The 27,425-nt window shown below is 38.9% G+C and overlaps 2 protein-coding genes across 9 annotated transcripts in view; one reads left to right on the plus strand and one right to left on the minus strand.

The window, feature by feature from the left end:
• LOC106084154 (polypyrimidine tract-binding protein 2) overlaps nt 1-17,892 on the minus strand; it is a 530,939-nt gene extending 513,047 nt beyond the window's left edge. For 5 of the 8 annotated variants that reach the window (XM_059363058.1, XM_059363057.1, XM_059363053.1 and 2 more), the window contains exons 1-2: nt 17,130-17,892; nt 9,163-9,582 (exon numbers count right to left, since the gene is read on the minus strand). In XM_059363058.1, the coding sequence (XP_059219041.1) occupies nt 9,163-9,171 (9 nt within the window). In that variant the 5' untranslated portion in view covers nt 9,172-9,582; nt 17,130-17,892. Of the gene's footprint in view, nt 1-9,162; nt 9,583-16,598; nt 16,689-17,129 lie in introns of those variants that run through there. The other 3 variants (XM_059363056.1, XM_059363054.1, XM_059363055.1) reach the window with 3 other exon arrangements.
• Nucleotides 13,237-26,775, plus strand: LOC131994636 (uncharacterized). Its single transcript, XM_059361394.1, has 4 exons — nt 13,237-13,301; nt 16,804-16,989; nt 23,129-23,211; nt 26,084-26,775. Exons 1-4 carry the CDS (start codon nt 13,237-13,239, stop codon nt 26,773-26,775), a joined length of 1,026 nt encoding a protein of 341 aa, XP_059217377.1.
• Nucleotides 26,776-27,425: the final 650 nt, after the last annotated feature.

The raw sequence follows: 27,425 nt of genomic DNA on the forward strand, positions 1-27,425 counted from the left end.
AACGGCAGCAAATTCACTTCAAAGGGCATTGTAGAATATTTGAGTGGGAATTATTTTTGTAACCCTTCACATAAGACCTTTTAATATAAACTCTGCCACTCCAAGAAAATACAAATTAATAAAAAACAAGTAAAAAGGCGTTAAGTTCGGCCGGGCCGAACTTGGGATACCCACCACCTCGGGTATATATGCGAACCACCTTTCGTCAAAATCCATTGAAAAATGCATACCTTATGCCCCATAACAGCTATATAGACATATTATCCGATTTAGACCAAATGCTTATAAGAACAAGTCATCGTTCAACCGAGAGATCGGTCTATATGGCAGCTATAACCAAATCTGGACCGATCTGAGGCAAACTGAAGACAAATATCGAAGGGCAAAACACAACTCACTGTCTCAAATTTCGGCAACATCGGACAATAAATGCGATTTTTATGGGCCCAAAATGTTAAATCGAGAGATCGGTCTATATGGCAGCTATATCCAAATCTGGACCGATCTGAGCCAAATTTACGAAGGATGTCGAAGGGCTCACCGCAACTAACTGTCCCAAATTTCAGCAAAATCGGATAATAAATGTGGCTTTTATGGGCCCAAGACACTAAATCGGAGGATCGGTATATATGGCAGCTATATCCAAATCTGGACCGATCTGAACCAAATTGATGAAGGATATCGAAGGGCTCAACGTAACTCACTGTCTAAAATTTCAGCAAAATCGGATGATAAATGTGGCTTTTATGGGCCTAAGACCATATATCGGAGGTTCGGTCTATATGGCAGCTATATCCAAATCTGGACCGATCTGAGCCAAATTTACGAAGGATGTCGAAGGGCTCACCGCAACTAACTGTCCCAAATTTCAGCAAAATCGGATAATAAATGTGGCTTTTATGGGCCCACGACCATAAATCGGAGGATCGGTATATATGGCAGCTATATCCAAATCTGAACCGATCGGGGCCAAATTGACGAAGGATGTGGAAGGGCCGAACGCAACTCACTGTCCCAAATTTCAGCGAAATCGGATAATATATGTGGCTTTTATGGGCCTAAGACCCTTAATCGGAAGATCGGTCTATATGGCAGCTATATCCAAATCTGAACCGATCGGGGCCAAATTGACGAAGGATGTGGAAGGGCCGAACGCAACTCAATGTCCCAAATTTCAGCGAAATCGGATAATATATGTGGCTTTTATGGGCCTAATACCCTTAATCGGAAGATCGGTCTATATGGCAGCTATATCCAAATTTAGACCGATCTCGGCCAAATTGACGAAGGATGTCGAAGGGCTCAACGCAACTCACTGTCCAAAATTTCAGCAAAATCGGATAATAAATGTGGCTTTTATGGGTCCAAGACCCTAAATCGGAGGATCGGTCTATATGGCAGCTATATCCAAATCTGAACCGATCGGGGCCAAATTGACGAAGGATGTCGAAGGGCCGAACGCAACTCACTGTCCCAAATTTCAGCGAAATCGGATAATATATGTGGCTTTTATGGGCCTAAGACCCTTAATCGGAAGATCGGTCTATATGGCAGCTATATCCAAATTTGGACCGATCTCGGCCAAATTGACGGAGGATGTTGGAAGGCCTAACACAACTCACTGTCTCAAAGTTCAGCAAAATCGGATAATAAATATGGCTTTTATTGGCCTAAGACCCTTAATCGGCGGATCGGTCTATATGGGGGCTATATCAAGGTATAGTCCGATAGCCCATCTTCGAACTTAACCTGCTTATGGACAAAAAAAAGAATCTGTGCAAAATTTCAGGTCAATATCTCTATTTTTAAAGACTGTAGCGTGATTTCAACAGACAGACGGACAGACGGACGGACATGTCTAGATCGTCTTAGATTTATAGGGACTTTATAGGGCCGGAAATGGATATTTCGATGTGTTGCAAACGGAATGACAAAATGAATATACCCCCATCCTTCGGTGGTGGGTATAACAAGTAAAAGCGTGCCAAGTTCGGCCTAGCCGAATCTTATATACCCTCCACTATGGATCGCATTTGTCGAGTTCTTTTCCCGGCATCTCTTCTTAGGCAAAAAAGGATATAAGAAAAGATTTGCTCTGCTATTAGAGCGATATCAAGAAATGGTCCGGTTTGGACCACAATTAAATTACATGTTGGAGTCCTGTGTCAGCCAATTCGAATAAGTATTGCTCCCCTTTGGGGGCTCAAGAAGTAAAATAGAGAGATCGATTTATATGGGAGCTGTATCGGGCTATAGACCGATTCAGACCATAATAAACACATATGTTGATGGTCATGAGAGGATCCGTCGTACACAATTTCAGGCAAATCGGATAATAATTGCGACCTCTAAAGGCTCAAGAAGTCAAGTCCCCAGATCGGTTCATATGGCAGCTATATCAGGTTATTAACCGAATTGAACCATATTCGACACAGTTGTTGAAAGCAAGAATAAAATACGTCATGCAAAATTTCAGCCAAATCGGATAGGAATTGCGCCCTCTAGAGGCTCAAGAAGTCAAGTCCCCAGATCTGTTTACTGTGACAGCTATATCAGGTTATGGACCGATTTGAAGCATACTTGGCACAGTTGTTGGATATCATAACAAAACACGTCGTGCGAAATTTCATTCAAATCGGATAAGAAATGCGCCCTATAGAGGCTCAAGAAGTCAAGACCCAAGTCAAGACCGAAATTTCATTCCAATCGGATAAGAATTGCGCACTCTAGAGGCTCAAGTAGTCAAGATCCCAGATCGGTTTATATGACAGCTATATCAGGTAATTGACCGATTTGAAGCATACATGGCACAGTTGTTGGATATCAAAACAAAACATGTCGTGCGAAATTTCAGCCAAATCGGATAAGAATGACGGACTCTAGAGGCTCAAGAAGTCAAGACCCAAGATCGGTTTATATGGCAGCTATATCAGGTTATGAATCGATTTGAACCATACTTAGCACAGTTATTGAATATCATAACAAAACACGTCTTGCGAAATTTCATTCAAATCGGATAAGAATTGCGCACTCTAGAGGCTCAAGAAGTCAAGACCCAAGATCGGTTTATATGGCAGCTATATCAGGTTATGGACCGATATGACCCATTTACAATCCCAACTGACATACACTAATAGGAAGTATTTGTGCAAAATTTCAAGCGGCTAGCATTACTCCTTCAAAAGTTAGAGTGATTTCGACAGACAGACGGACGGACGGACATGGCTAGATGGACTTAAAATGCCAGATGCATATTTCGAGGTGCTACAAACAAAATGACGAAATTAGTATACCCCCCATCCTATGGTGAAGGGTATAAAAATGAATACAAAGAACTTGTATCGAAACATATTACAATGAATTACACTTTTGGATTAAAACACTTATCTTGTCAGTTTTTAAAGAGAATCACCGGTGATTACTTTGAATGGTTGGTGATTCATTTCATAATGAAAAGGGAATTTTTAATTTTAACATTAAGTCAAGTTAATAAAAATAGCAACGCACCGATAATTAATTACTGCAGCTTCACTTGCAAGATTTGTGAAGACGGGCTAAAACAAAAACAGGTAAAACTGATTGAGTTCGGCTGGGTCATCTCTATAACAAGCAATGCCTCTGCACATAATGGCTTGACAAATTGCTGCGACCACTGGCCTGAGGCTAAGGGAGTTTTCTCTTTGCTCATGTGGCGGCTACGGACACTGTTTATCCTTGATACAATGTCCGATGTTCCAGGCAGTGTGGATTACACCTAACCTGAGACGTTTTTTGATAAAAAGTACTGTACCACTACTATAGAACCGATTGGAATTACAAAATCTCTCACCAGTAGCAAAGACGCTTGAGGCATTACCCCTCCCGAGCCTCGTAGGAGAATTTCCATTCGCCGAACATCAACATGGATTTCGAAGACAACAACTTTGCATGCCATCACCGCACACATTTGCCGTGGCTTCAATCAGGCCAGGCCATGTGATAGGACGGTCCTCGTGGCACTGGACCTATCGAAGGCATTCGACACAATCAGCCATGCCAAACTATTGGAGGACATCGCCAACACGTCCCTCTAGCCAGGCCTGAAGCGCTGGGTCACTAATTGTCTGTGTGATCGCCAGTCATTTGTCGAGGAAGAAGGGACTGTAATACATCTGCTGTGGGTGCGTGTGTGTGTGTGTGAAGGAGAGGACATACGCCCAAACTTCCATTGTAAACACTAGGGTACGGTGGGTAGACAGAGGAGGCACCAGACTACCTGGCACCAAGAACTGGTACCATCGAGAAACGATCATTGATGTTCGCTTTCCCGAGAGAGAAAGTGGGTGGCGAGTTCAGTGTTTGAGGAGAAGGGGACCTCGGACTTCGGGGATTGAAGGCATACGCCGAGACACTCAACATCACTATGTCGGTGAGACTGAGTGTTTGGTCTTGCAGGCAGAGACTGTGCCATAACGAAAGCCTTGAAAGGGAATTACCATTTTCGAAATCGTCCCGCACTTTGACCTCAATGTGTTATATGGCAAAGTGTTTGGAATCCCCGAATAGACTCACGACATAGCACTGACTTGAATTCCCGGGTGTGGCCAGTGGAGTGGAGGTGACGAGCTTAGAGTCTGTACATGGATGCCGAACAGTCAGGACACTATGGCCTATCGCCGACACACAAATGTCGTGGTTAATGCAGAAACCTGCCATCAGGGCCCAAACCTGCGAGGTCCAAGGGTCAATACCATGAGTTCACCAACGCCCCCCGTGTTGTTACGTGCGCATGAGTTCTAATTTGATCCCACGTGTTTGGACGTGTTCACTTCCTGGGTTAGGAGCGGGGCACTACCTCAAACTCCTTCCGATCTATGGGTTACGCAACGCAATTACAGCTACAACCCATTGGGGCCTCAAAGTAGCCAGGCTTCAATCGAACTTCCAGGGTATCAGATTAAAGGGTCCAGGCAGACTTCGTAGCCATAAAAGACTACTACAAGGAGGAAGACGAAGAAACTACTGGCCTTTGATACGAGGTCACTGAATACCAATTCAGGAGTTATAACCAGGCCCTGTGCTATAGGCTGTATGCAGTAATAATAATAATAATAAAGCTGAACTTGACGTGGTGAGGAGTAGGAGGATGAGACGATCGAGGACTTGCTCTAATCATGCCCAAAATTCTGTCGCCTAATCTAGACTTGAAGAGGTCTACCGCTTTGCTGTCACTGGCTAGAACAGACGTCTGTCATTGTGTCCGACATGACAGTTTACTGTCTAATCGGAAAACATGCTGACAGACTGAAGGTTGCCAGCAGCAACTTTTGCAGAAGCTGTGAGGATATCGAAGAACAAGAGACTATAGAACACCTTATGTATGTGTGTCCAGCACTGGCAGTCAGAATGAGTTCCACTTTAGGTTCTCATTTCTTTGAGAACCTATCTGATTTAGAGGATGTGAACATTTGCAAGTTGTTGGGCTTTTTAAAGCGATGTTGATAGTTCAATGGCCATCTTGTACACTCAAAAAGTTTTAAACGCGCATATTGTATAAAGAAAAAGTCGATTATTTGACTTCAAAGTCGACTTATCGCCATTTTTGTGAGAGACGAATTCGAATTTGGTAAAAAGTAGATTAATTATTTAACCTATATTTGGTGAATTGAAAGGAAAAGTACGATTGATCGATAAGTACGATTAATCGATAAGTAAGGTTAATCGATAAGTATGATTAAGCGGTAAGTACGATTAAACGATAAGTAAGATTACCCGATATGAACGATTAATCAATAAGTGCGATTAATAGATAAGAACGATTAAGCGATATGTATGATTACCCGATAAGTACGAATAATCGATAAGTACGATTAATCTATAAGTAGAATTGATCTTAAAGTACAATTTATTGATTTGCTAATTTTTTTTGCAAAAAATTGCAAATTTTGCCCCTTAACATTCCACTAAGGAACAGGGGCAAACTTCTCATAAGTGCAGTCCGATTCAAGTTTTAAGCTCAATGATAAGGGGCCTCCTTTTTATAGCCAAGTCCGAACGGCGTGCCGAAGTGCGACACCTCTTTGCAGAGAAGTTTTACATGGTACAGTACCCCACAAATGTTGCTGGCATTAGGAGGGAAAACCACCGCTGAAAATTTTTTTCTGATGGTCTCGCCAGGATTTGAACCTAGGCGTTCAGCATCATGCGCCACGCTTCTGCGCTACGGTGGCCTAAAGATTAACCGATAAGTACAATTAATCGATAAGAATGCTTAATCGATAGGAACGACTAAGCGATAAGCGAGATTTCCCGATAAGTACGATAAATCGATAAGTACGTTTAATCGATAATTATGATTAATCGATTAGTACGGTTAATCGACAAGTACGATTAATCTATAAGTACGATTAATTGATAAGTACGATTGATCTAAAAGTACGTTTAATCGATGAGTACGATTAATTGATATGAACGATTAATCGATGTGAATCTATAAGTACGATTAATTGATAAGTACGATTGATCTAAAAGTACGTTTAATCGATAAGTACGATTAATTGATATGAACGAATAATCGATATGAACGATTAATCGATATGAACGATTAACACATATGAAAGATTAATCGATGTGAACTATTAATCGATATGAACTATTAATCGATATGAACGATTAATCGATGAATCCAGCTTATTAAGATTCTAGGAAAACAAAAATCAATTATTTTTTCTCAAATAAACTCCTTTTCTTTTCCTAAAAGCATAAGTGTACAATAAATACTTATATTATATTAAAATGAGACCAAAAGAAAGCTGTCGAATTTTAAAAATAAAAATGTTCGGTTTACATTACTAATGAAACACCTAAAGTACGTAAATTTGGTTTCATTTATCCGTAACTTTCCGTTAAGCGTCATTCGATTAAATGAAATTATGTTCCAGTTAAACCAATACAATCAAAAATGGCCAATATCTTTTTTCCTTCAATACTCTGCAGGTCGGTTAATCATTTAAGCAAAGCCCCCAGGCGGTGGTTGACGCACAATTTTTCAGTCCGCCACTGTGGGCTCATCTTTCTCTAAAGTGAAATTTCTCTGATATGGCCAATACAATCGAAAATGGCCAATATCTTATTTCCTTCAATATTCTGGGTGTCGGTTAAAGCATTTCTGGAAAACCCTTGGTCCATATAATAAATCCTCAAGCGGTGATTGATGCACTGTTTTTCAGCCCGTGAAACTTCTCTGAAATGGCCAATACAATCGAAAATAGCCAATCCCTTGTTTCCTTCAATACTCTAGGGGTCGGTTTAATGCATTTCTGGAAAGCTATTGGTCCATACAATAAATCCCCAAGCGGTGATTGACGCACTATTTTTCAGTCCGCCACAGTGGACTCGTGAGAAAAATTGTTTTTTGTATGTGATGTTTTATGTTTGTGATATTTTTTGGATATTTATTTTTATTTTTGTTGTTGCGGAATTTGGAGCTAAAATCGTTTTTTTATTATTAAATATTTGCTGTCAACTTTATGACAGAGCTCTGTTAATGTGTTAACGTTACGCTGAAAATTGAATTGGTTTGTGTCTCTGCTAGTTAAGTTAACTTTATCTTCACGGACACTGTCCTCACCTGACTTTGAACACTCTTATAGTTCCTGATGCCCGGTAAATGGGCAACTGCTTTGCATGCCATCACCGCACACATTTGCCGTGGCTTCAATCAGCCCAGGCCATGTAATACGACGGTCCTCGTTGCACTGGACCTACCGAAGAAGGCATTCGACACGATCAGCCATGCCAAACTATTTGAGAACATCGCCAACACGTCCCTCCAGCCAGGCTTGAAACGCTGGGGCGGGAATTATCCGTGTGGTCGCCTGTCATTCATGGAATGTTATGACAAAAGTCGAAACACCGTAGAATGTAACAGGGAGTTCCCCAAGGCGGGATGATATCTCCGGTACTATTTAAACTCTACCTATCCTCCATTACAGCCCCCGATTATTCGACTATTTATGATTTTTATTGTCAATCAATCAATGTTGCCTTTATTGGAATCGATGGACCAGACAATGCACGCTCTCTAATATTAGGAACTTTGTATCTGATTGTTGAGTCATATTCTTTTTAATAAACACCATTTCCAACAGGGTTCCTTTTTTGCCAAATCTGGTTAATGCGCACAAAAAACATACAACACAATGCAATGTCTAGATACCAACAACATCATCTCAAAAGCGACAACAAAAAAGAATCGAGAACAGTTTGTAGTTTTCTGATTCCGTTTATTTTTAAACTTTTTCCCAATGTCAAAGTAGGCAGTAAACCTGCTTTATATTTTTGTTTAGCTAATGGCATTTGGCTATTAGTAGTCAGGAATGAAAGTTAAATCTTCTTTTTTTTAACTAATCAAAACAAAAATGATGGAATTTTTTTAATACAAAGTGCATACTGCAGAAAAGCAAAATATGTCAAGCTGGCAACTTTATGATCCACAACGTCTTACAGATTACGACGCTACATACATCGATAATGGACTAAACATATGACATTTGGGCACATGTGCAAAATGTTAATGTATTTGTTGATTTATTCTAACATGTAATTAAAATACAAAATATCCAATAGCAGCGTTTTTTTTAAGTTGTTATCACTACACCAAAATGTACACAAACGGCATGAAGAAAACCCCTAGTAAAACACCGTGGCTCATTTCAGAGATAAGAGATATGTATGCAAAGCAAACAAACTCGCCCTTCGCCAAACAAAAAAAAATCTTGAAAGTGCAGCCGAGTTACACACAGTCATACAAACATACAACAAATGTAGTATCAATATCATTAGAAGATATTGGTGGCGGCAAGAACCAAACACCTGTTGTCAATACTCTTGAAATGGGCACTGGGCCTTAACAAGAGAGGATAGACTGATGAAGAGCTGCAGCAAGACACACAGAGTGAGTGAGTGACAGAGGGAGAGAGAGAGAGAAACAAAGTAAGAGAGCAAAATCCGCAAAACAGTTACAAATAAGAAAACACTTTCTACAACTGAAATGAATGATGATGCATGGAACATAAAAAGGAATAACAACAAAAACATAGAAAAAAATATGTAAAGCAGAGAGGTAACTCAAAAAAGGATAAAAGAACTAAAGAGTAAAATAAAAATACAAAAAATACTTACAGTTTGCATTCGGGATGCGAGACAATGATATCCAACACGAATTTAGATATTGAGATCTTTGTTAAGGGTTGGTTGTTCGTTTGATTGAAGTTATAAAGCAAACGAAACAAGTAGTGAACCTTTTTTTTTAGAAGTAGGTATGTAGTTAGGAAGATGTTATAGGTTGTTTGGTTCTTTGCTCTTTGTTGAGGATTCTTTTGATTATTATTTTATTGTGTTATTGGTCTCACTTTTTCTTTGCTTCTTCTAGACTTTTTTTCATTAAAGATTTTGGAATTCACTCACAATTTTCTTTGAAGTTGGTTTTTGAACACTTGAAATTTGTCTTGAATTTCTTGAGAATTCTTCTTAATTCAGTTCTGGGAATTTGGTATATGATCTCACATTTAAAAGAAGTCACATTTATTCACAAGGTAAAATCTGCGAAAATTAAAAAAAATAAAAGAACAAACATAAATAAAATAGTTGGGATCATTTTACGCTACTCAGAAAGGGTAAATTGAAGAATAGAAGATGACAAAGCGAAATAACAAAATTAGATGACCAAAATTTGAATCAGCGATTTTTGTAGGCAGGTAGTTATTTAATACGTAGTACCTATTATGTTTTTTTAATAAAATATTAAAGAGCATGTTAGGTATTTAGATGACTAGAACCAATTTGACAAACTGAGATAAAAACAAGTATGAGCGTGCTAAGTTCGGCCGGGCCGAATCTTATATACCCTCCATCATGGATCGCATTTGTCGAGTGCTATGCGCGGTATCTCTTTTTAGACAAACATAGAATATTGAATAAGAACTTTTATGTTATTGGAGCTATATCAAGCTATAGTCCGATTCGGAATATAAATGAATGCTCAACATTGTAGAAGTCATTGTGTAATATTTCAGTTCATTCGGATAAGAATTGCGGCTTGTAGGGGCTCAAGAAGTAAAATTGGGAGATCGGTTTATATGGGAGCTGTATCAAGCTATTGGTCGATTCAGATCATATTAGACACGCGTCACGAGAGAAGGTCACGAGAGAAGCCGCTGTACAAAATTTCTTCCAAATCGGATGAGAATTGCGCCCTCTAGAGGGTCAAGAAGTCCAGACCCAAGTTCGGTTTATATGGCAGCTATATCAGGTTATGCGGCGATTTGCGCCATACTTAGCAGAGTTATTGGAAGTCATAACAAAACAATATGTGCAAAATTTCAGTCAAATCGGATGAGAATTGCGCCCTCTAGATGCTCAAGAAGTCGAGTTCCGGATTGGTTTATATGACAGCTATATCAATGCATGGACCGATTTGAAACATACTTAGTGCAGTTGTTGAAAGTCATAACAAAACACAACGTGCAAAATTTCAGTCAAATCGGACAAGAATTGCGCCCTCTAGAGGCTCAAGAAGTCAAGACCCAAGATCGGTTTATATGGCAGCTATATAAAAACATGGACCGATTTAAAACATACTTAGCGCAGTTATTGGAAGTCATAACAAAACACTACGTGCAAAATTTCATTCCACTCGAATGAGAATTGCGCCCTCTAGAGGCTCAAGAAGTCGAGATCCCGGATCGGTTTATATGGCAGCTATATCAGGTTATAGACTGATTTCAACCATACTCAGAACAGTTGTTGGAAGTCATAACAAATCACTACGTGCAAAATTTCAGTCAAATCGGACGAGAATTGCGCCCTCTAGAGGCTCAAGAAGCCAAGATCCCAGATCGGTTTATATGGCACCTATATAAAAACGTGGACCGACTTGGCCCATTTACAATCCCAACCGACCTACAATAATAAAAAATATTTGTGCAAAATTTCAAGCAGCTAGCTTTATTCCTTCGATAGTTAGCATGCTTTCGACAGACGGACGGACGGACATGGCTAGTTCGACATAAATGTCATGACGATCAAGGGGTCTTAGACAAATATTTCGAGGAGTTACAAACAGAATGACGAAATTAGTGGAGGGTATAATAAGTTATATCTCTTATTCCCAAGTTTTCTTTAACTACCAAAATGAGGTGGATCATAGACAGGGAAAACAGTGTTGCCATAGCCTTAAACTCTCCAAGGCTCTCTAATCAAAATGGGGTGGATCATAGACAGGGCAAACAGTGTTGCCATAGCCTATAACTCTCCAAGTCATTCTAATCAAATGCGGTGGGTCATGGACAGGGCAAACAGTGTTGCCATAGCCTAAAACTCTCCAAAGCTCTCTAATTTAAACTTTTTTCGAACTTTTCAACTCACGGGGATAGAGTTACAGGCGGCGTGAAGGGCAAAAGCCTTTTTTATAAAAAAACATTTTTTTTCAAACTCAGACAAGGAATATTGGCTTCAGATCGGCATAATTTACACACTAGAGGATAGATAAAAGCTTTAAGTCAACATACATTTAGCCACATATTTGAATACTTTAATCTGAACCCATTTTTAACAAAATCAATAGCGTCCGCTCTAGGCCCAAAAAAGTGTGATTGAAAAATTTCGCGATGTTTGAAAAACAAATGCGATCTGCAGCTTAATTGCAAGAAAACATGAACCCATGGACGGGCAAACGGAAACGTGTATTTCGTATCAGAAAATGATTCTTACTCCATGGGTATATAATTGTTGTTGTTGTAGCAACATATTTGCATATAGATGTAGCGATCCCTGTCAAGCTGTTATAGTTGAGCAATCTCATTCCAGTCCGTAGGACCGATCGCTGGGAACTCGATCTGTATATTCAACAATGGTTGTTGTTGTTGTAGCCACATTTTCATGTGGAAGTGGCAATCCTCGTCAAGCTCCTGTAGGTGAGCAAGCTAGTTCGAGTCCAAAGGGCGGATCGCAGTGGGAACAGTTGGCCATATAACTCGCCTGTAGGCCACCGTAGCGCAGAGGTTAGCATGTCCGCCTATGACGCTGAACTCCTAGGTTTGAATCCTGGCAGGAACATCAGAACATTTTTCTGCGGTGGTTATCAACTTCTAATGCTGGCGACATTTGTGACAAGAATTAAGCTCATTTGTCTTTTGTACTTATATGCGGTGGTACTTTCTTATCGTTACAACGCAAACCCTCAGTTATGACTCGAGTGCCTGCGTTGTGATGATGCGATGTTTTCATTCACTCAACACCGCCATTGGCATAGATGATATTAAAAGCGGTGGTACACGAAGCATAAAAATTAATGTAATAGTATTCATATGATTGCCACTCATATCAGTGTGCAAAAGACCTTTCAAACTATCGATAATCGCAATATTCGATATTTTCGATATTTCTAATAAGAATTATGATAGTATCGATATTATCTTTAACTCCACATCACCTTTATTTCAAACGAATATGAGAGGTAAAAACCAGGAGATCGATTTCTGATTTTTAATTCAATGTACAGTGGAGCTGGCAAAATATCGATGGCACTATCGATATTTAATTTTTGGACTGAATATCGATTGATTTTTTTCCGATGGATACTATCGTCAAAGCTAAATTTTCTGCAAAACTAAACAAAAATAAGCAATACCATACTGAATGTTACCTTTAAAATGCATATCGCCTATAGAGGGCGCATTTTTCATCCGATTAGGCTAACATCTTGTACCATGATTTCTCTCATACATTCCACCTGGTCTCATACATTCCATTGGTTTTTTTTGATCTGTGCATTGATATTGCTTCTATATAAATCGATCTCCAGATTTTTACTTCTCATTTTCGTTTGAAATATCGGTAATGGGAAATTAACGATAGTATCGATACTATCGATATTCATTATTAATCAAATGTTGCTATTATCGATAGTTTGCCAGCTCTAATGCACAGTCCGAATAAAACCAAATTTAATAAAGTCAGTTGGAAGTCATGAGAGAAATCATAGTACAAAATGTTAGTCCAATCAGATGGAAAGTGGGACCTCTATAGACGCAATGTATCTTAAAGGATAAATTCAGTGTCGAATCGCTTATTTTGGCTCAATTTTGAAAAAAAAATTACTTTGCCGATAGTATCGATACGAAAAATATCAATTGATATTCTGACAAAAATAAAATATCGATATTGTCATCGATATTTTGCCAGCTCTAGTGCGCTATGCTCTGCACACATCAAATGACCACATCAATAACGGTGGTGATAGTTACAAATACAGCATTTTTGTGAGTATACCGCAAAAAATAAAAAAATATTTTGATAGCTCAGCTCTGACTTTTTATACCCCCCACAATAAGAGGGGGTATACTTATCCAGTCATTCCGTTTGCCACATCTCGAAATATTGGTCTGCAGCCCCATAAATATTTATATTCTGTACCGTCACGACATTCCGATTCGATCAAGCAATGTCCGTCCGTCCGTCTGTCGAAATGACAATAGCGGTCGAATGTGTAAAGCTAGCCACCTGAAATTTTCTACATATAGTTTCTATTGATGTAGGTCGATGGGGATTACAAATGGGTTAAACAGATCTCCCGATGTGACTTCTTGAGCCCCTGAAAGCCGCAATTCATGTCCGATTTAGCTGAAATTTTGCACATAGTGTCCAGTCATGATTTCCGACAACCGTGCCAAGTACGGTCCAAACCGGAGCATAACCTGATATAGCTCCCATTTAAACCGATCTCCCGATTTGAATTCTTGAGCCCCTGGAAGCCGCAATTTTCGTTCGATGTGGCTTAAATTTTGCAAATCGTGTTCCCGTATGGCTTTTAACAACTGTGCCAAGTACGGTTCAAATCGGTACATAATGTGATAAAGCTCCCCTATAAACCGATCTCCCGATTTGACTTCTTGAGCCTCTGGAAGCCACAATTGTTTTCCGATTGGGCTGAAATTTCGCATGTAGTGATCCGTTATGAAATCTAACAACTGTGCCAAGTACGCTCTGAATCGGTCTATAACCTGATATAGCTTCCATATAAACCGATCACCAGATTTGACTTCTTAAGACCCTGGATCCGTAATTTTTGTCCGATTTAGCTACGATTTTGCACGTAGTATTTTGTTATGAATTCCAACAACTGTGCCAAATACGGTTCAAATCGGTCCATAACCTGATATAGCTCCCATAAACCCAATCTCCCGATTTGACTTCTTAAGCCTTTATAAGCCGCAATTTTTCTCCGAGTTGGCTGAAATTTTGCATGCGTTGTTCTGTTGCGACATTCAACAAATGTGCCAAATACGGCCCCAATCAGTTTATAATCTGATACGGCTCCCATATAAATCGGTCTCTCGATTATTCTTGTTCAGTTCCTAGAAGCTTTAACTATGCTGGTTTGATAGAAGTTTGGTATGGTTGGTTAGGTTGGAGTAGCAGTCTATTTTCTAAAGAGACTCACTTCGATTACTTTAGTCCATTGTAGTACTACAGTAGCAACAGTTCGCTCTTCTTGGAAATCGAACCTACGACCCTCGCACTGATAGTTCAACCCAAAAACAAATCCGCGCACGCTACCAATTCGGCCGCCTTTGCAACTATTCCGTGGTTAAGGTGGTTCAAAGCTTCAAGACCCCATCGATCCCTTACAAATTTTCACACATTTTCGTATTTCAAAAACAAATCCAAGCACGCAACCAACTCGGCCGCCGGAGCAACCTATTATCTATGTAAAGGTGGTTCATTGCTTCAAGACCCAATCGATCCCTTCCGGATCCAATTTTTGGAAGTTCTCTTAGCATTTTCGTATTACACTCATTACTACCTTAAGCTTGACACAGACATTGGGTAGGTTGGAGGAGGATGCGACATTTTGGCCCTAACGGGTCCACGAGCCTTTGTCCCTAACACGGACTACACCTTCGTGTTACTGGGGTCAAACCACGTGTATTTAGATCCTGGATCTCTCTTCTTCCATTTTAGTGCCATAGTCGGCACTATTTCAGGAGGCCACCGCAGCGCAGAGGTTAGCATATCCCCCTATGACGCTGAAAGCCTGGGTTCGAATCCTGGCGAGAACATCAGAAAAATTGTTCAGCGATGGTTATCCCCCTCCTAATGCCGACGACATTTGTGGAGTACTTTGCCATGTAAAAACTTCTCCACAAAGAGTGATCGCACTGCGTCAAGCAGTCCGGACTCTGTCCACGGGCCTTTGTCCCAAACACGCACTACGCCTTCGTGTTATTGGGGTCGAACCACGTGTATTGCTGTTATTTTTATTTAAAACCCATTGGAAATTTTAGATCCTGGATCTTCTGAAAAAAATCTCACGATTATTTTTAGCCTTTATATTCGTATTGTATGCAAGGTTTTGGTACATTTTAGTACCATAGACAGCACTTTTTCAGGAGGTCACCGTATCGCATAGGTTAATGACGCTGAAGGCCTGGGTTCGAATCCTGGCGAGAACATCAAAAAAATAGTTCAGCGATGGTTATTCGCTGGCGACATAGTGAAGTACTTTGCGATGTAAAACCTTCTCCACAAAGAGTAATCGCATTGCGTCACGCTGTCCGGACTGAACTATAAAATGGGGACCCCTTACAATTGAGTTTAAATTAGAAACGGGTAGGGTAGGGTAGGATTCATGCGATATGTGAAAAGTTTGTCCCTGTTACTTAATGTAATGTTCATGGGGGCAAAACTGTATTTTACGGGGTAGGTCCTTCCCAGGTCAAAATTTTGGACCTTTGTTTGCATATTCGTAATCTACTAAGCAATACCTTTCATTTGATACCCATATTGCCTAGGTTGGAATACTTCCCCCAAGGGAGATTTTTGGTCCCTAGGGGGGTCCATAGGCTCGAGCCCCAAAAACAGAGTTCATATTCGGGTTTCTGGGGTCAAAATTAGGGGATATGCAAAAAATTTAATTTTTTGCGAACTACCCCGTAAAATACAGTTCAACCATTCATGGGCAAATTTGCGGTTATCACTTTTTTATCCTATATCGGCAAGGGATGTTTTGCAGTCCACACTATTGATTGACTTCATATTCTTGCCTAGAGTGTTTTTTTTACGATTTTCGCCGTAAGTAGCACTTTTGCGCTGTACTCCACTCATCTTTCAGAGTTCACGTTTTATGCGAAATGAACAAATTTTTTATATTGCTTATATTTTTCCAAGTAACCTTGGAGCTGCAATTCGGAAGGTTACAGGCACAAAAATAAGCGCTTAAAATTCCACGTTCAGAAGTTAATGTTCTCCCCTTTGAGCTACATGGAGTTTAGTTTATGACGAAAATTATCGGCACCTCAAAGGTTTTCTTCTGAAAAATAATGCCGAAAACTAGGTTTTTGTTGACCAAAAACCACTCAAACAGCAACACTGGTCATTGTTATACGAGTTTATCCTAGAAATATGACCAATGGGAAACAAGAGAATGGCAAATGAAAGAGGAATGCGAAAAATAACACCGGCTTTCGTTCTTTGAGGAACTTGAAAAAGTTTTGTTAACAATAGCAAGGGCACATATTTATGTACAACAGTTTTTGCAATTAAATTCGCACACTTACAAACGCACTATCGAAAATTTCAACTTAAAACACGCCAATATATGAACATAAAAAAAAAATCCGTAACACAAAAAAGAAAATGAATTTTCAAATAATTTCAATTATCCAAAAAATTGACACTGAAATTATCAAAGGCAAAACGATTAAAAAAAAACATTTCAAAGCTAAAAGTTTTTTTTTCTTGGTTTCTTGTGGATGACAAAAGCCCAGAAAAACGTCAGATGTTCCCTGCAAAGTGGCAATTATACCAATTAAGGGAGTTTTCAGTTTTGCTTTGTTGTCGCAAACATACAACAAACAGCACTAACAGCAGCAACAACAATAACAACGAGAACATGCATAACTTGAAAGCCATGCGGTCGTTTGATCAGTTCATTAGCTTTGTTTGCTTGTTTGTGTTGTTGCTGTTGTTCTTCATCATCATCATCATCATCTCACTTTCGTCTTTTTGGTTCTTTCTTTCATTTTTTGCACTGCATTGCTATGCTGCTTCTTCTCCTCTCCCTTCTTGAGTTGATTGTTGATTCTTACTTTGTTTTTGTTTTTTATTTGTTAGTTAATAGGGATGTTGGTGGTGGTGGTTGTGTTGTCACTTACTAATTTAAATTTATAAAATTTTTTTAAATTGTTGTTATGCTTTGTTGTTTTTGGGCTGTGTATGAAATGAAGATCAGATTTTTTATAAAACAACTTCTTTACTCAAACAAAGTAAATTTCGCTTTCATTTGAGACTAAATTGTTACTTCATGAAAATTTTAGATAAAAATATATTTTTTTTGTTGCCGATGATAATGACACTCACATAAACAAATTAAAACTTTTTCTTTAAAATTTTTTTTTTAATTTTAACAAAAACAAATCATTAATGTTGTGTGGTATGCTTTTCAACGCGACGATTTAATATCCATTTAAAAATTGTTGATTAAAATAAAACTTTTTGCTTCACTGCACGATTTCTGTTTGCCGTACGTGTGTGTGTGTATATTTGTTATTCACACTTAATTAACTAATAAACAAATTAAAATAATTACTATATTTTTTTTGTTTTTCAATTTCTTTAAAATTTGCCGTTCCTTTGCGCGCACATAAAGAAAAAGACTTATTGGCGGTTGGTTTGTATTTCACGAATTTTAATAACAAAAAGGAATGGCCGTATTCTTCTTCTGTTCTTAACTATTTACGAACTGTTGACCAAAAGGGATATCCGTTTCTTCTTGCTATCCAGCACGTTTGAGAAAAAGAGATGTAATGATCTGTTATCCGAGAAAATTTTTCAACAAAGTTTGTGTGTTGACACCACGATGAGAACTGAGAGACTGAGAGTGAGCCAGTGCAATGAATTGTTGTTCTCTCTCCCCCCTCTCTCACAATGCTTAGTTTAAGCAATTTGTAGTTATTCTCTCATGCTCTTTGGTAAAAAGTGAGCAATAAAGCTCTCATAAGATTTTGTCTGTCTTTTTTTAACGCTGAATTTGTTTTGTTTGTAGCACACTGCCATGTATAACAATAGGTACAGATGATCACATAGAAACGCTTTGCGGAAAAGAAATTTATGAAAACCAAAGGAATAAAAGCAAAAGTATAGAAAGGCAAAGGGTAGATCCAGCAGACACTTCTATAAAAGACAAAACTGGATGAATCTAATACTATTTTTAATTAAATAAGTAATAAGCAGCTTAAAATTTCGATTAATAGGCAAAACATCTAATACAATCAATGTAATGTTGCACACATATTTCATTCAAAAGGTTTATACATTTTATTGTGATGGCATATTAAAAGAGATCTAACCTATAAAACATAAAACTATAAAACATTATAATAGAATCATCAATTTGCGGTCGAGAAGGTAAACTTTAAAGAATATCATTTTTGGAGAAAATATTTAGCCAAATGTGAAAGAAAAAATAAAAGAAAAAATATTTTTCTTTTGAAATTTTGTGATAAGAAGAATTTTGAAATTCTGATCAAGCTTTTAAAAACAAAATTTTGAAGCGGAAAATTGCAATTCAATTTTTTTTTTTTAATTTTTAGAGTTCCTCCAAAATTTTACTTTTCCTTTTTCGTACGATTTTAACAAGGAAAACGGGCCAAAGAACCAAAAGATGTAATCCTTAAATTTAATTTCCTTTTTATTAACGGACATGAACAACCGTTTTAAATATTGATAGCGGATTAAGTCTTATATTACTTCAAAGATGATAATTCAATAAAAATTTTGTGGGAAAATATTTTATTTAAACTTAGGATCTTAACCTAAAAAAATACTCATTTAAAGACGTTCCTTTACGTATGGCTATTTAGCGCCCCAAGGACAATTTTCTAACTTTCAAAAACTTTTTGACCTTCATTTTAGATTTTTGCCTTTAATAAAAAGACGCAAAGTTAAGGATTTTTTAACCTACCATTAGAAATAAAAAATCCTTAATGTGTAGGAAAATATTTTTGGTCAAAGGGAATGTTTTCTTAAAATGTTGGAAAATTTATCATCGTTAAATTAAATGAGCTAATCTTTGGCTCGAATCTTTCAAATTTTTTTTAGTGTAGGTTTTTGGTGAAGTTTTGACTTTAGATTTAGATGCTGTAGAAAAAGTTTAAAAATTCTTCAAAGATAAAGTTTCAAGACAGAGAAAGTGGTATTATCACAAAATGCGGTTGGAAATGAACGATTAGTTTAGAAACATCTAAGGAGCCGGTTATTTTTGGTCAGAAACGGATTTGTTGACGTAACCACATATTTGTATGTGGATCCTCGTAGGGCTTGTTGTTCCGGTCAATGGGATCGATCGCAGCGGGAAAGTTATATCATTGGTTGCTTAAAGGCGCAAATAATCAAGTATTATCGGCACTCGGTTCTGTAGCAAGGGACGTTGCCACCCTGCCTCTCATTGCGCGTCATTCCGTTTATCACACGTCATGATCTATTACCCTATATATCGAGGTATATATTCTAAGAAGCTCAAGTTGATCCATACCTCCGTCTGTCGAAATCACGAAACCGTCCGTCGAAATAGATTCATTCGATAGCCGTCGAACGAATAAAGATAGCAGCTTCACATTTTGGAGACCACCGTAGCATGCCCACCTATGACGCTAAATGCCTGGGTTGGAATCCTGGCGAGAACATAAGAAAATTTTTTCATCGGTGGTTATCCTCTCCTAATGCTGGCGACATTTATGAGGCATTCTGCCATGTAAAAACTTCTCTTCTTATCATGTAAGAAGTTTGCCCCTCTTCCTTACAGGAATGTTCATCGGCAAATTTGAATTTTTGCTCACCATTTTGCATAGATACTTCCTATTGATGTAGGTCGTTGGGGATGTTAAATGGTTCATATCGTTTAGATTTGTATATACATAGCTCCTGTACAAAGTGGCCCTTCGACTTGGTTTCATGAGCCTCAAGGTGCTGCAATTGATATCCGATTGGACTGAAAAAGTTCTGTTATGACTTCCAATAACCTTGCGAAGTACGGCCCATATCCCAGAATAGCTTTATAATAAATCTCTCTCCCGATTTGTAGTCTTAAGCCCCTGGAAACCTCAATTGCTGTCCGATTTAGCTGAAAATTTGCACGTAAAGCTTTATTATGGCTTCCAACACATGTATTGGGTTGCCCAAAAAGTAATTGCGGATTTTTTAAAGGAAAGTAAATGCATTTTTAATAAAACTTAGAATGAACTTTAATCAAATATACTTTTTTTACACTTTTTTTTCTAAAGTAAGCTAAAAGTAACAGCTGATAACTGACAGAAGAAAGAATGCAATTACAGAGTCACAAGCTGTGAAAACGCCGACTATATGAAAAATCCGCAATTACTTTTTGGGCAACCCAATAGTTATAATTGCTCAAATCAGTGTTTTATCTGATATAGCCCCAATATATACCGATCTGTAGATTAGACTGCTCGGCAGAGCTGGAAAAATATCGATGGCACTATCGGTATTTAATTTTTTGGGTGAATATCGATTGATATTTTTCCGATGGATACTATCGTCAAAGTTAATTTTTTGCAAAACTAAACGAAAATAAGCAATGCGACACTAATGTATCCTTTAAGATACATTGCGCGTATAGAGGGCGCAATTTTCATCCGATAAGGCTAACATTTTGTACAATGATTTCTCTCATGACTTCCAACTGACTTTATTGACCTTGGTTTTATTTGATAATGATTCTAAATATATTAATCGACCCTCCACACGAAATATGCTTCTAGGACCCCACAAAGTATATATATTCTTGATGGTCATGCCATTTTAAGTCGATCTAGCCACGTCCGCCCGTCTGCCGAAAGCACACTTATTTTCGAAGGAGTAAAGCTAGGCGCTTGAAATTTTGCACAAATACTTCCTTTTAGTGTAGGTCGGTTGGGATTGTAAATGGGCCAAATCGGTTCATGTTTTGAAATAGCTGCCATATAAACCGATCTTCGGTCTTGACTTATTGAGCCTCTAGAGTGCGCAATTATTAGCCGATTCGGCGAAATTTTCCACGCGGTGTTTTGATACTTCTAACAATGGTTGGAATCAGTTCATAACCTGATATAGCTGCCATATAAACCGATCTCCCTATTAGGTTTGTTGAGATTCTAGAGGGTGCAATTCTTATCCGATTTGGCTGAAATTTTGCACATTTCGTTGAAGAATGACTTCTAATTGATTTAAACCAAGTATGGTTTGAATCAGTCCATAACATGATGTAGCTGCCATTTGGCTGAAATTTTGCACATTTCGTTGAAGAATGACTTCTAACTGATTTAAACCAAGTATGGTTTGAATCAGTCCATAACATGATGTAGCTGCCATATAAACCGATCTAACGATTATACCTCTTGAGCTTTAAGAGGGCGCAATTCTTATCCAGTTGATTGGTTTGTGTTTTGGTATGACTTCTAACACCTGTGCCAGTTTGGTTGAAATTTTACATTGGTCGTTTTGGTATAACTTCCAAAAAGTATGGTCTAATTCGGTTGATAAACTGATATAGTTGTCATATAAAACGATCACCCAATTTGGCACTCTGAGCCACTGGAGGGCGCAATTTTTACTCGATTTGCCTGATATGTTGGTGGTATTTTTCTACGACGAAGAATGACTTGTAACTGATTTAAACCAAGTATGGTTTGAATCAGTCCATAACATGATGTAGCTGCCATTTGGCTGAAATTTTGCACATTTCGTTGAAGAATGACTTCTAACTGATTTAAACCAAGTATGGTTTGAATCAGTCCATAACATGATGTAGCTGCCATATAAACCGATCTAACGATTATACATCTTGAGCTTTAAGAGGGCGCAATTCTTATCCAGTTGATTGGTTTGTGTTTTGGTATGACTTCTAACACCTGTGCCAGTTTGGTTGAAATTTTACATTGGTCGTTTTGGTATAACTTCCAAAAAGTATGGTCTAATTCGGTTGATAAACTGATATAGTTGTCATATAAAACGATCACCCAATTTGGCACTCTGAGCCACTGGAGGGCGCAATTTTTACTCGATTTGCCTGAAATTTTGGTGGTATTTTTCTACGACTTCTAACAGCCATGACAAGTACAGTCCGTATTGGTCAATAACTTCATGTTGCTCATATTTTTATTGAAAAGGTCCTTCAAAGAATTTGACAAATGTGATCCATGGTAGAGGGTACCTGTTGACAGTACCAAAATTTGCGAAATGTATGTTGTAGTCCAGCCAGACCATGTTCGTTCTAATCCGTAAGTATTAATTTTATAAGCATGTTATGTCCAAAATAATTCAAAATTTTATAGTATTTATTTTTTTTATTTACTTAAAACCCCTACTTATACATTAAACTCCCTTTTCATAAAAAGGCTTAGTGAAATGTAGGGAAGCCATAAAAGTCAAAATTGGACCCATCTGGGCTTTCTAGGTGTAAAACATTTCCTTTTTTCCCAAATTTGAAAGTCCTTCATTTGTGCAGGCATATAATCATTTAATTTTCCAATAAGAATCCCACTCATCTTCTCCTTTGTCATCCCACACCATGTACATAATGAAATGCGCAACAGTGTAGGCATTTTTGATAAACCAAAGCGAAACTGTAAATTGGATAACAAGCAATTGAGCGCGGCGGTGAATAGAAAAAGAGACCGCACCAAAAAAAAACGAAAACCAAACAATACGAACAACAATAAATACAACACGTTATAAGCAAGAACATCCCCAAATAATGAACGCATTGTGCTTCACACAGTTGGGGAGAGAGAGAGAGCACGTTTAACACTCGCAGAAGAAATTCAAGAGATGTTGATCGTGTGTTTTGTAGAGTGGTTGAGTTTTTATCGTAATTAATGCATGTTTGCATATCGTATACCTGCAGCAACTAGCTAAGTGGTTTAATAGAGCTGCCATAGCTTAACTTTTGAAAAACATGTTTTTTGATATTGTTGGAATAGCAACAAGTATGGGTAAAAAATTATTACAAGAATATGATTGTCTAGTAAATTGTTGTCTTTAGCTGTGTCACTTAAAATAAGTGTTTTTTTTGTTTGTATATCAAAATTAGATGGTTTCATAATGGGTGTGTCAAGTCAAATGAAGGCCAGTGTGGTGCAGAAGAAGCTTGTATGTCTGCCTATGACGATGAACGTTGGGTTCCACACAAGAAAATAATCCCAAGCGGTTCCATAGGGTTGCAAATAATTTCAATTTTGTCCTCGTCACTGGATCGACACATTTTTTCTCTTTTTTATATTGACTGAGCGAAGAGCAGTCAGTTTATTGAGCAGCTCGACAAGTGCGGATGGTAAACACAGGAAGTGCCAATCTTTAATGATTCGGTACAAAAATGCTGGTATGGTCAGTGACAAAAATCATTAGAGCAACACATAAATGGCTGCCAGGTACAAGAATTATTACGGCACATAGATTGTTTGGGTAATATTTACGCTACAAAGTAATATCCAACCCATAGTAGGTTTTTAAATGTGCGAAAACAACATCTCCTATAAATAATTTTTTGTTTTATTTACAGTACAACGAATACCCCATCCTATCGTGGTGGGTATAAAAATCTTAAATTTTAGGCCAACTTTTCTTCAGCGTGCCTTCATGACATCACCTAGAAGACATATGAAATATCTACTCTGTCTAGGCAGCATATGGTTAGGTTAGGTTGAAAAGAGGGTGCAGATATTAATCTGCCCCTTGCCCCTATAGACATACACCTAAGCCAGCAATCGGCGTGTTGAGCGCTCTGAAGAACTAAAAAATTACCTCGAAAAAGAAAATTTTAAGTTGGGAATTCCGTGCTACCTACAAAATCCTTAATTATTCTCCATACCATTCCCCCAAGTTGGATCATGTCTGTATCGTGTCCCCACCTATGTAAGTACCGGTGTCTGTTAGCCGCGAAAGCAGGGCAATTATATAGGAAATTCTCCAACGTCTCATCATCTTCCCCACATGCCCTACCCATGCTATCACTTGCCACACCGATTTTGCATAGGTAAGCTCGTAGTCCTATGTGTCCCGTTATGATACTTAAAGCTTTACTGACCTCCTTCTTACTTCCTTTCAGTAATAGCCTCGTTCTCTCACGATCCGGATCACCCCATAGAATTTTCGCCGTCCTACCGACGGTTTCGCTGTTCCACAGTACCCAAAAGGCTTCGGGTTAACCAATTTTATCGACTGCAGTTCTCTGGCCTTCACTGCCAAATCAGCTGCATTTCCATTCCCCCTTACTCCGTTATGGCCTGGCACCCAAGATGTGCGGATTGTGGCATCCTCAGAGAAGACGTTAATCTCCTTCTTACACTGCAAGACTGTTCATGACCTTCCCTTCCTGGTTGTTATTGCCTTTATGGCCATTTTACTGTCCGTTAAGATGTTCACACTCAACGTCCTCGTGTTAATACCACACCACCTCACGCAATCCGTGATCACCCGGATCTCTGCCTGCAGGACCGTATTATGGTCAAACAGTCTTGAACATATCTTAGTCCGTGGGTTCTCAATGTGGACCCCCAGGCCCACTCTGAACATGATCTTCCAGATGGCAATACTAGGGTTCCGTCAGTCCAAAAATGTGCCGCTGGCAGCAGTGCCTCGACCTCAAGGTTCATCTCAAGTATTCGAACGGAAACCTCTTCCCTTCCTTCCAGGTTTCTTAACGTCGCCTCGATTATATCGCGATGGTATCTCATCCATTCTCCCATCGCCTTAAATCTCATAGCCGCAGTGACTGCCTCCCACTGTAATCCAATGGATCGGATATCTAAAATAATCTCCAGTGCCCCAGTGGGCATGGTCCTCATCGCCTATGGCAAGACAACATCTTCTCTGAAGTCCAAGGCACGCTGTGAAATGGCCAGATGAGGCGCTAGATAGTCGGTCTCCTCTAGGCAGCATATACTTCTTCCAAACTTTACGAAACATACATACAGAAGTCGTTACGGCAATCACGTTCGGAGACTATGCTGAAAGAAACCTAGTTTCTAATTTCATAGGGGTAAGAATTGATATAGACAGTTGAGATTTGAGGCAGAATTGGTAAACTCATATAGGGTCCAAAAACGCTTGGATACACAACTCTCCAATTTCAAAGTGAACTCAATTGAACACATGTTATTCACTAGGTCATAAGGTAGTGTTTGTTTTCCTTTTTTCTTTATATCTAGATTTATGTATCATTTACGTCCAAAAATAGAACAATAATCTTCGCACGGGTTCTGTCCAATAGTTAGTTTTGATCCGCGTACCTATGCGATTTCCCAAGGATCCCCCTTGGGCTCATCTATACAAGTTTCTCTAAGTAAACAGAACCCAAAACAACACAACAAGTGAATGCCAAGTCATATGTTCCAATTTGTGTACGTACCTGCAGAGTAGATCTCATTATAATAAATCACTTTTGGCTAAGAACTGTGCTACATTGGCCTCAATCGGTGTGGGCGTAGTTTTAATGCAGCATTCGGTGTTCGGCAGTGGCAGCGGCAAAGTACACACAAAACACAATTTTTACATGTAAATGTTCTCACATTCATATAATTTTCCAAATTGCAATTTTGATTTTCAAAATAAACACACCAATTAATTAAGGCAAGATGGACGTTAATGATGGAAGAAAATAGTTTTTGGCGAGGGAAGCAATGGTGGAAAATTTGTCCTATTTGTATTTGATGTATGTAAGGCTAACACATCATTTTCTTTTGTAGTAAAAAAAAACTATGATATGAAATTTCGGTATAGAAACGCTAGATGTAGTCTTCATAGTTGGCAATGTGGTGGATTTTTCTTCTCGCCTAATTAAAATTAAAAGTTTTTTAAATGCCATTCAATCTTTTTTGCTGATTACTTGCAAAATGCTATGCAATAGAGCTCCAGATGCACGATTTATTGCTCATTTTATATTTTGTGGGTAATTTTTGAGTCAATATTAATATTAATGAAAATATTTCAAAAAAAGGAAAATGGTTATTTTTTAATGTCTTTATTGTCCATTGCTTATTGTCATTAGGAACATCATTTACGCTACGCTCTACGCTACGCTCTACGCTACGCTCTACGCTACGCTCTACGCTACGCTCTACGCTACGCTCTACGCTACGCTCTACGCTACGCTCTACGCTACGCTCTACGCTACGCTCTACGCTACGCTCTACGCTACGCTCTACGCTACGCTCTACGCTACGCTCTACGCTACGCTCTACGCTACGCTCTACGCTACGCTCTACGCTACGCTCTACGCTACGCTCTACGCTACGCTCTACGCTACGCTCTACGCTACGCTCTACGCTACGCTCTACGCTACGCTCTACGCTACGCTCTACGCTACGCTCTACGCTACGCTCTACGCTACGCTCTACGCTACGCTCTACGCTACGCTCTACGCTACGCTCTACGCTACGCTCTACGCTACGCTCTACGCTACGCTCTACGCTACGCTCTACGCTACGCTCTACGCTACGCTCTACGCTACGCTCTACGCTACGCTCTACGCTACGCTCTACGCTACGCTCTACGCTACGCTCTACGCTACGCTCTACGCTACGCTCTACGCTACGCTCTACGCTACGCTCTACGCTACGCTCTACGCTACGCTCTACGCTACGCTCTACGCTACGCTCTATGCTACGCTCTACGCTACGCTCTACGCTACGCTCTACGCTACGCTCTACGCTACGCTCTACGCTATGCTCCACGCCGTAGGTTGGTTGGGATTGTAAATGGGACATATCGGTCCATGTTGATATAGCTGCCATATAAAACTGCTAAATATTCGTTTAATACGATCTAATGACGATCAAGAATATATATATATACTTTATATATATATTCTTGATCGTCATGACATTATAAGTCGATCTAGCCATGTCCGTCCGTCTGTCGGACCGTCTGTCCGTCCGTCTGTGTGTCAAAAGCATGCTAACTTTCAAAAGGGTACAGCTATCCGCTTGAAATTTTGCACAAATACTTCTTATTGGTGTAGGTCGGTTGGGATTGTAAATGGGCCATATCGGTCCATGTTTTGATATAGCTGCCATATAAACCTATCTGGGATCTTGACTTCATGAGCCTCTAGAGGCCGCAATTCCTTTCCGATTTGGCTGAAATTTAGCATGAGGTGTTTTGTTATGGCTTCCAACAACTGTGCTGAGTATGGTTGAAAACGGTCCATAACCAAATATAGCTGTCATATAAACCGATCTGGGGTTTTGACTTCTTGAGCCTCTAGAGGGCGCAATTCTTATCCGATTGGAATGAAATTTTGCACGACGTGTTTTGTTACGATATCCAATATCTGTGCCAAGTATGGTTAAAATCGGTAAATAAACTGATATATCTGTCTTATAAACCGA

Source organism: Stomoxys calcitrans, chromosome 2 (assembly GCF_963082655.1).
Source record: "Stomoxys calcitrans chromosome 2, idStoCalc2.1, whole genome shotgun sequence".
In the NCBI taxonomy this organism is placed as follows: Eukaryota; Metazoa; Arthropoda; class Insecta; order Diptera; family Muscidae; genus Stomoxys; species Stomoxys calcitrans.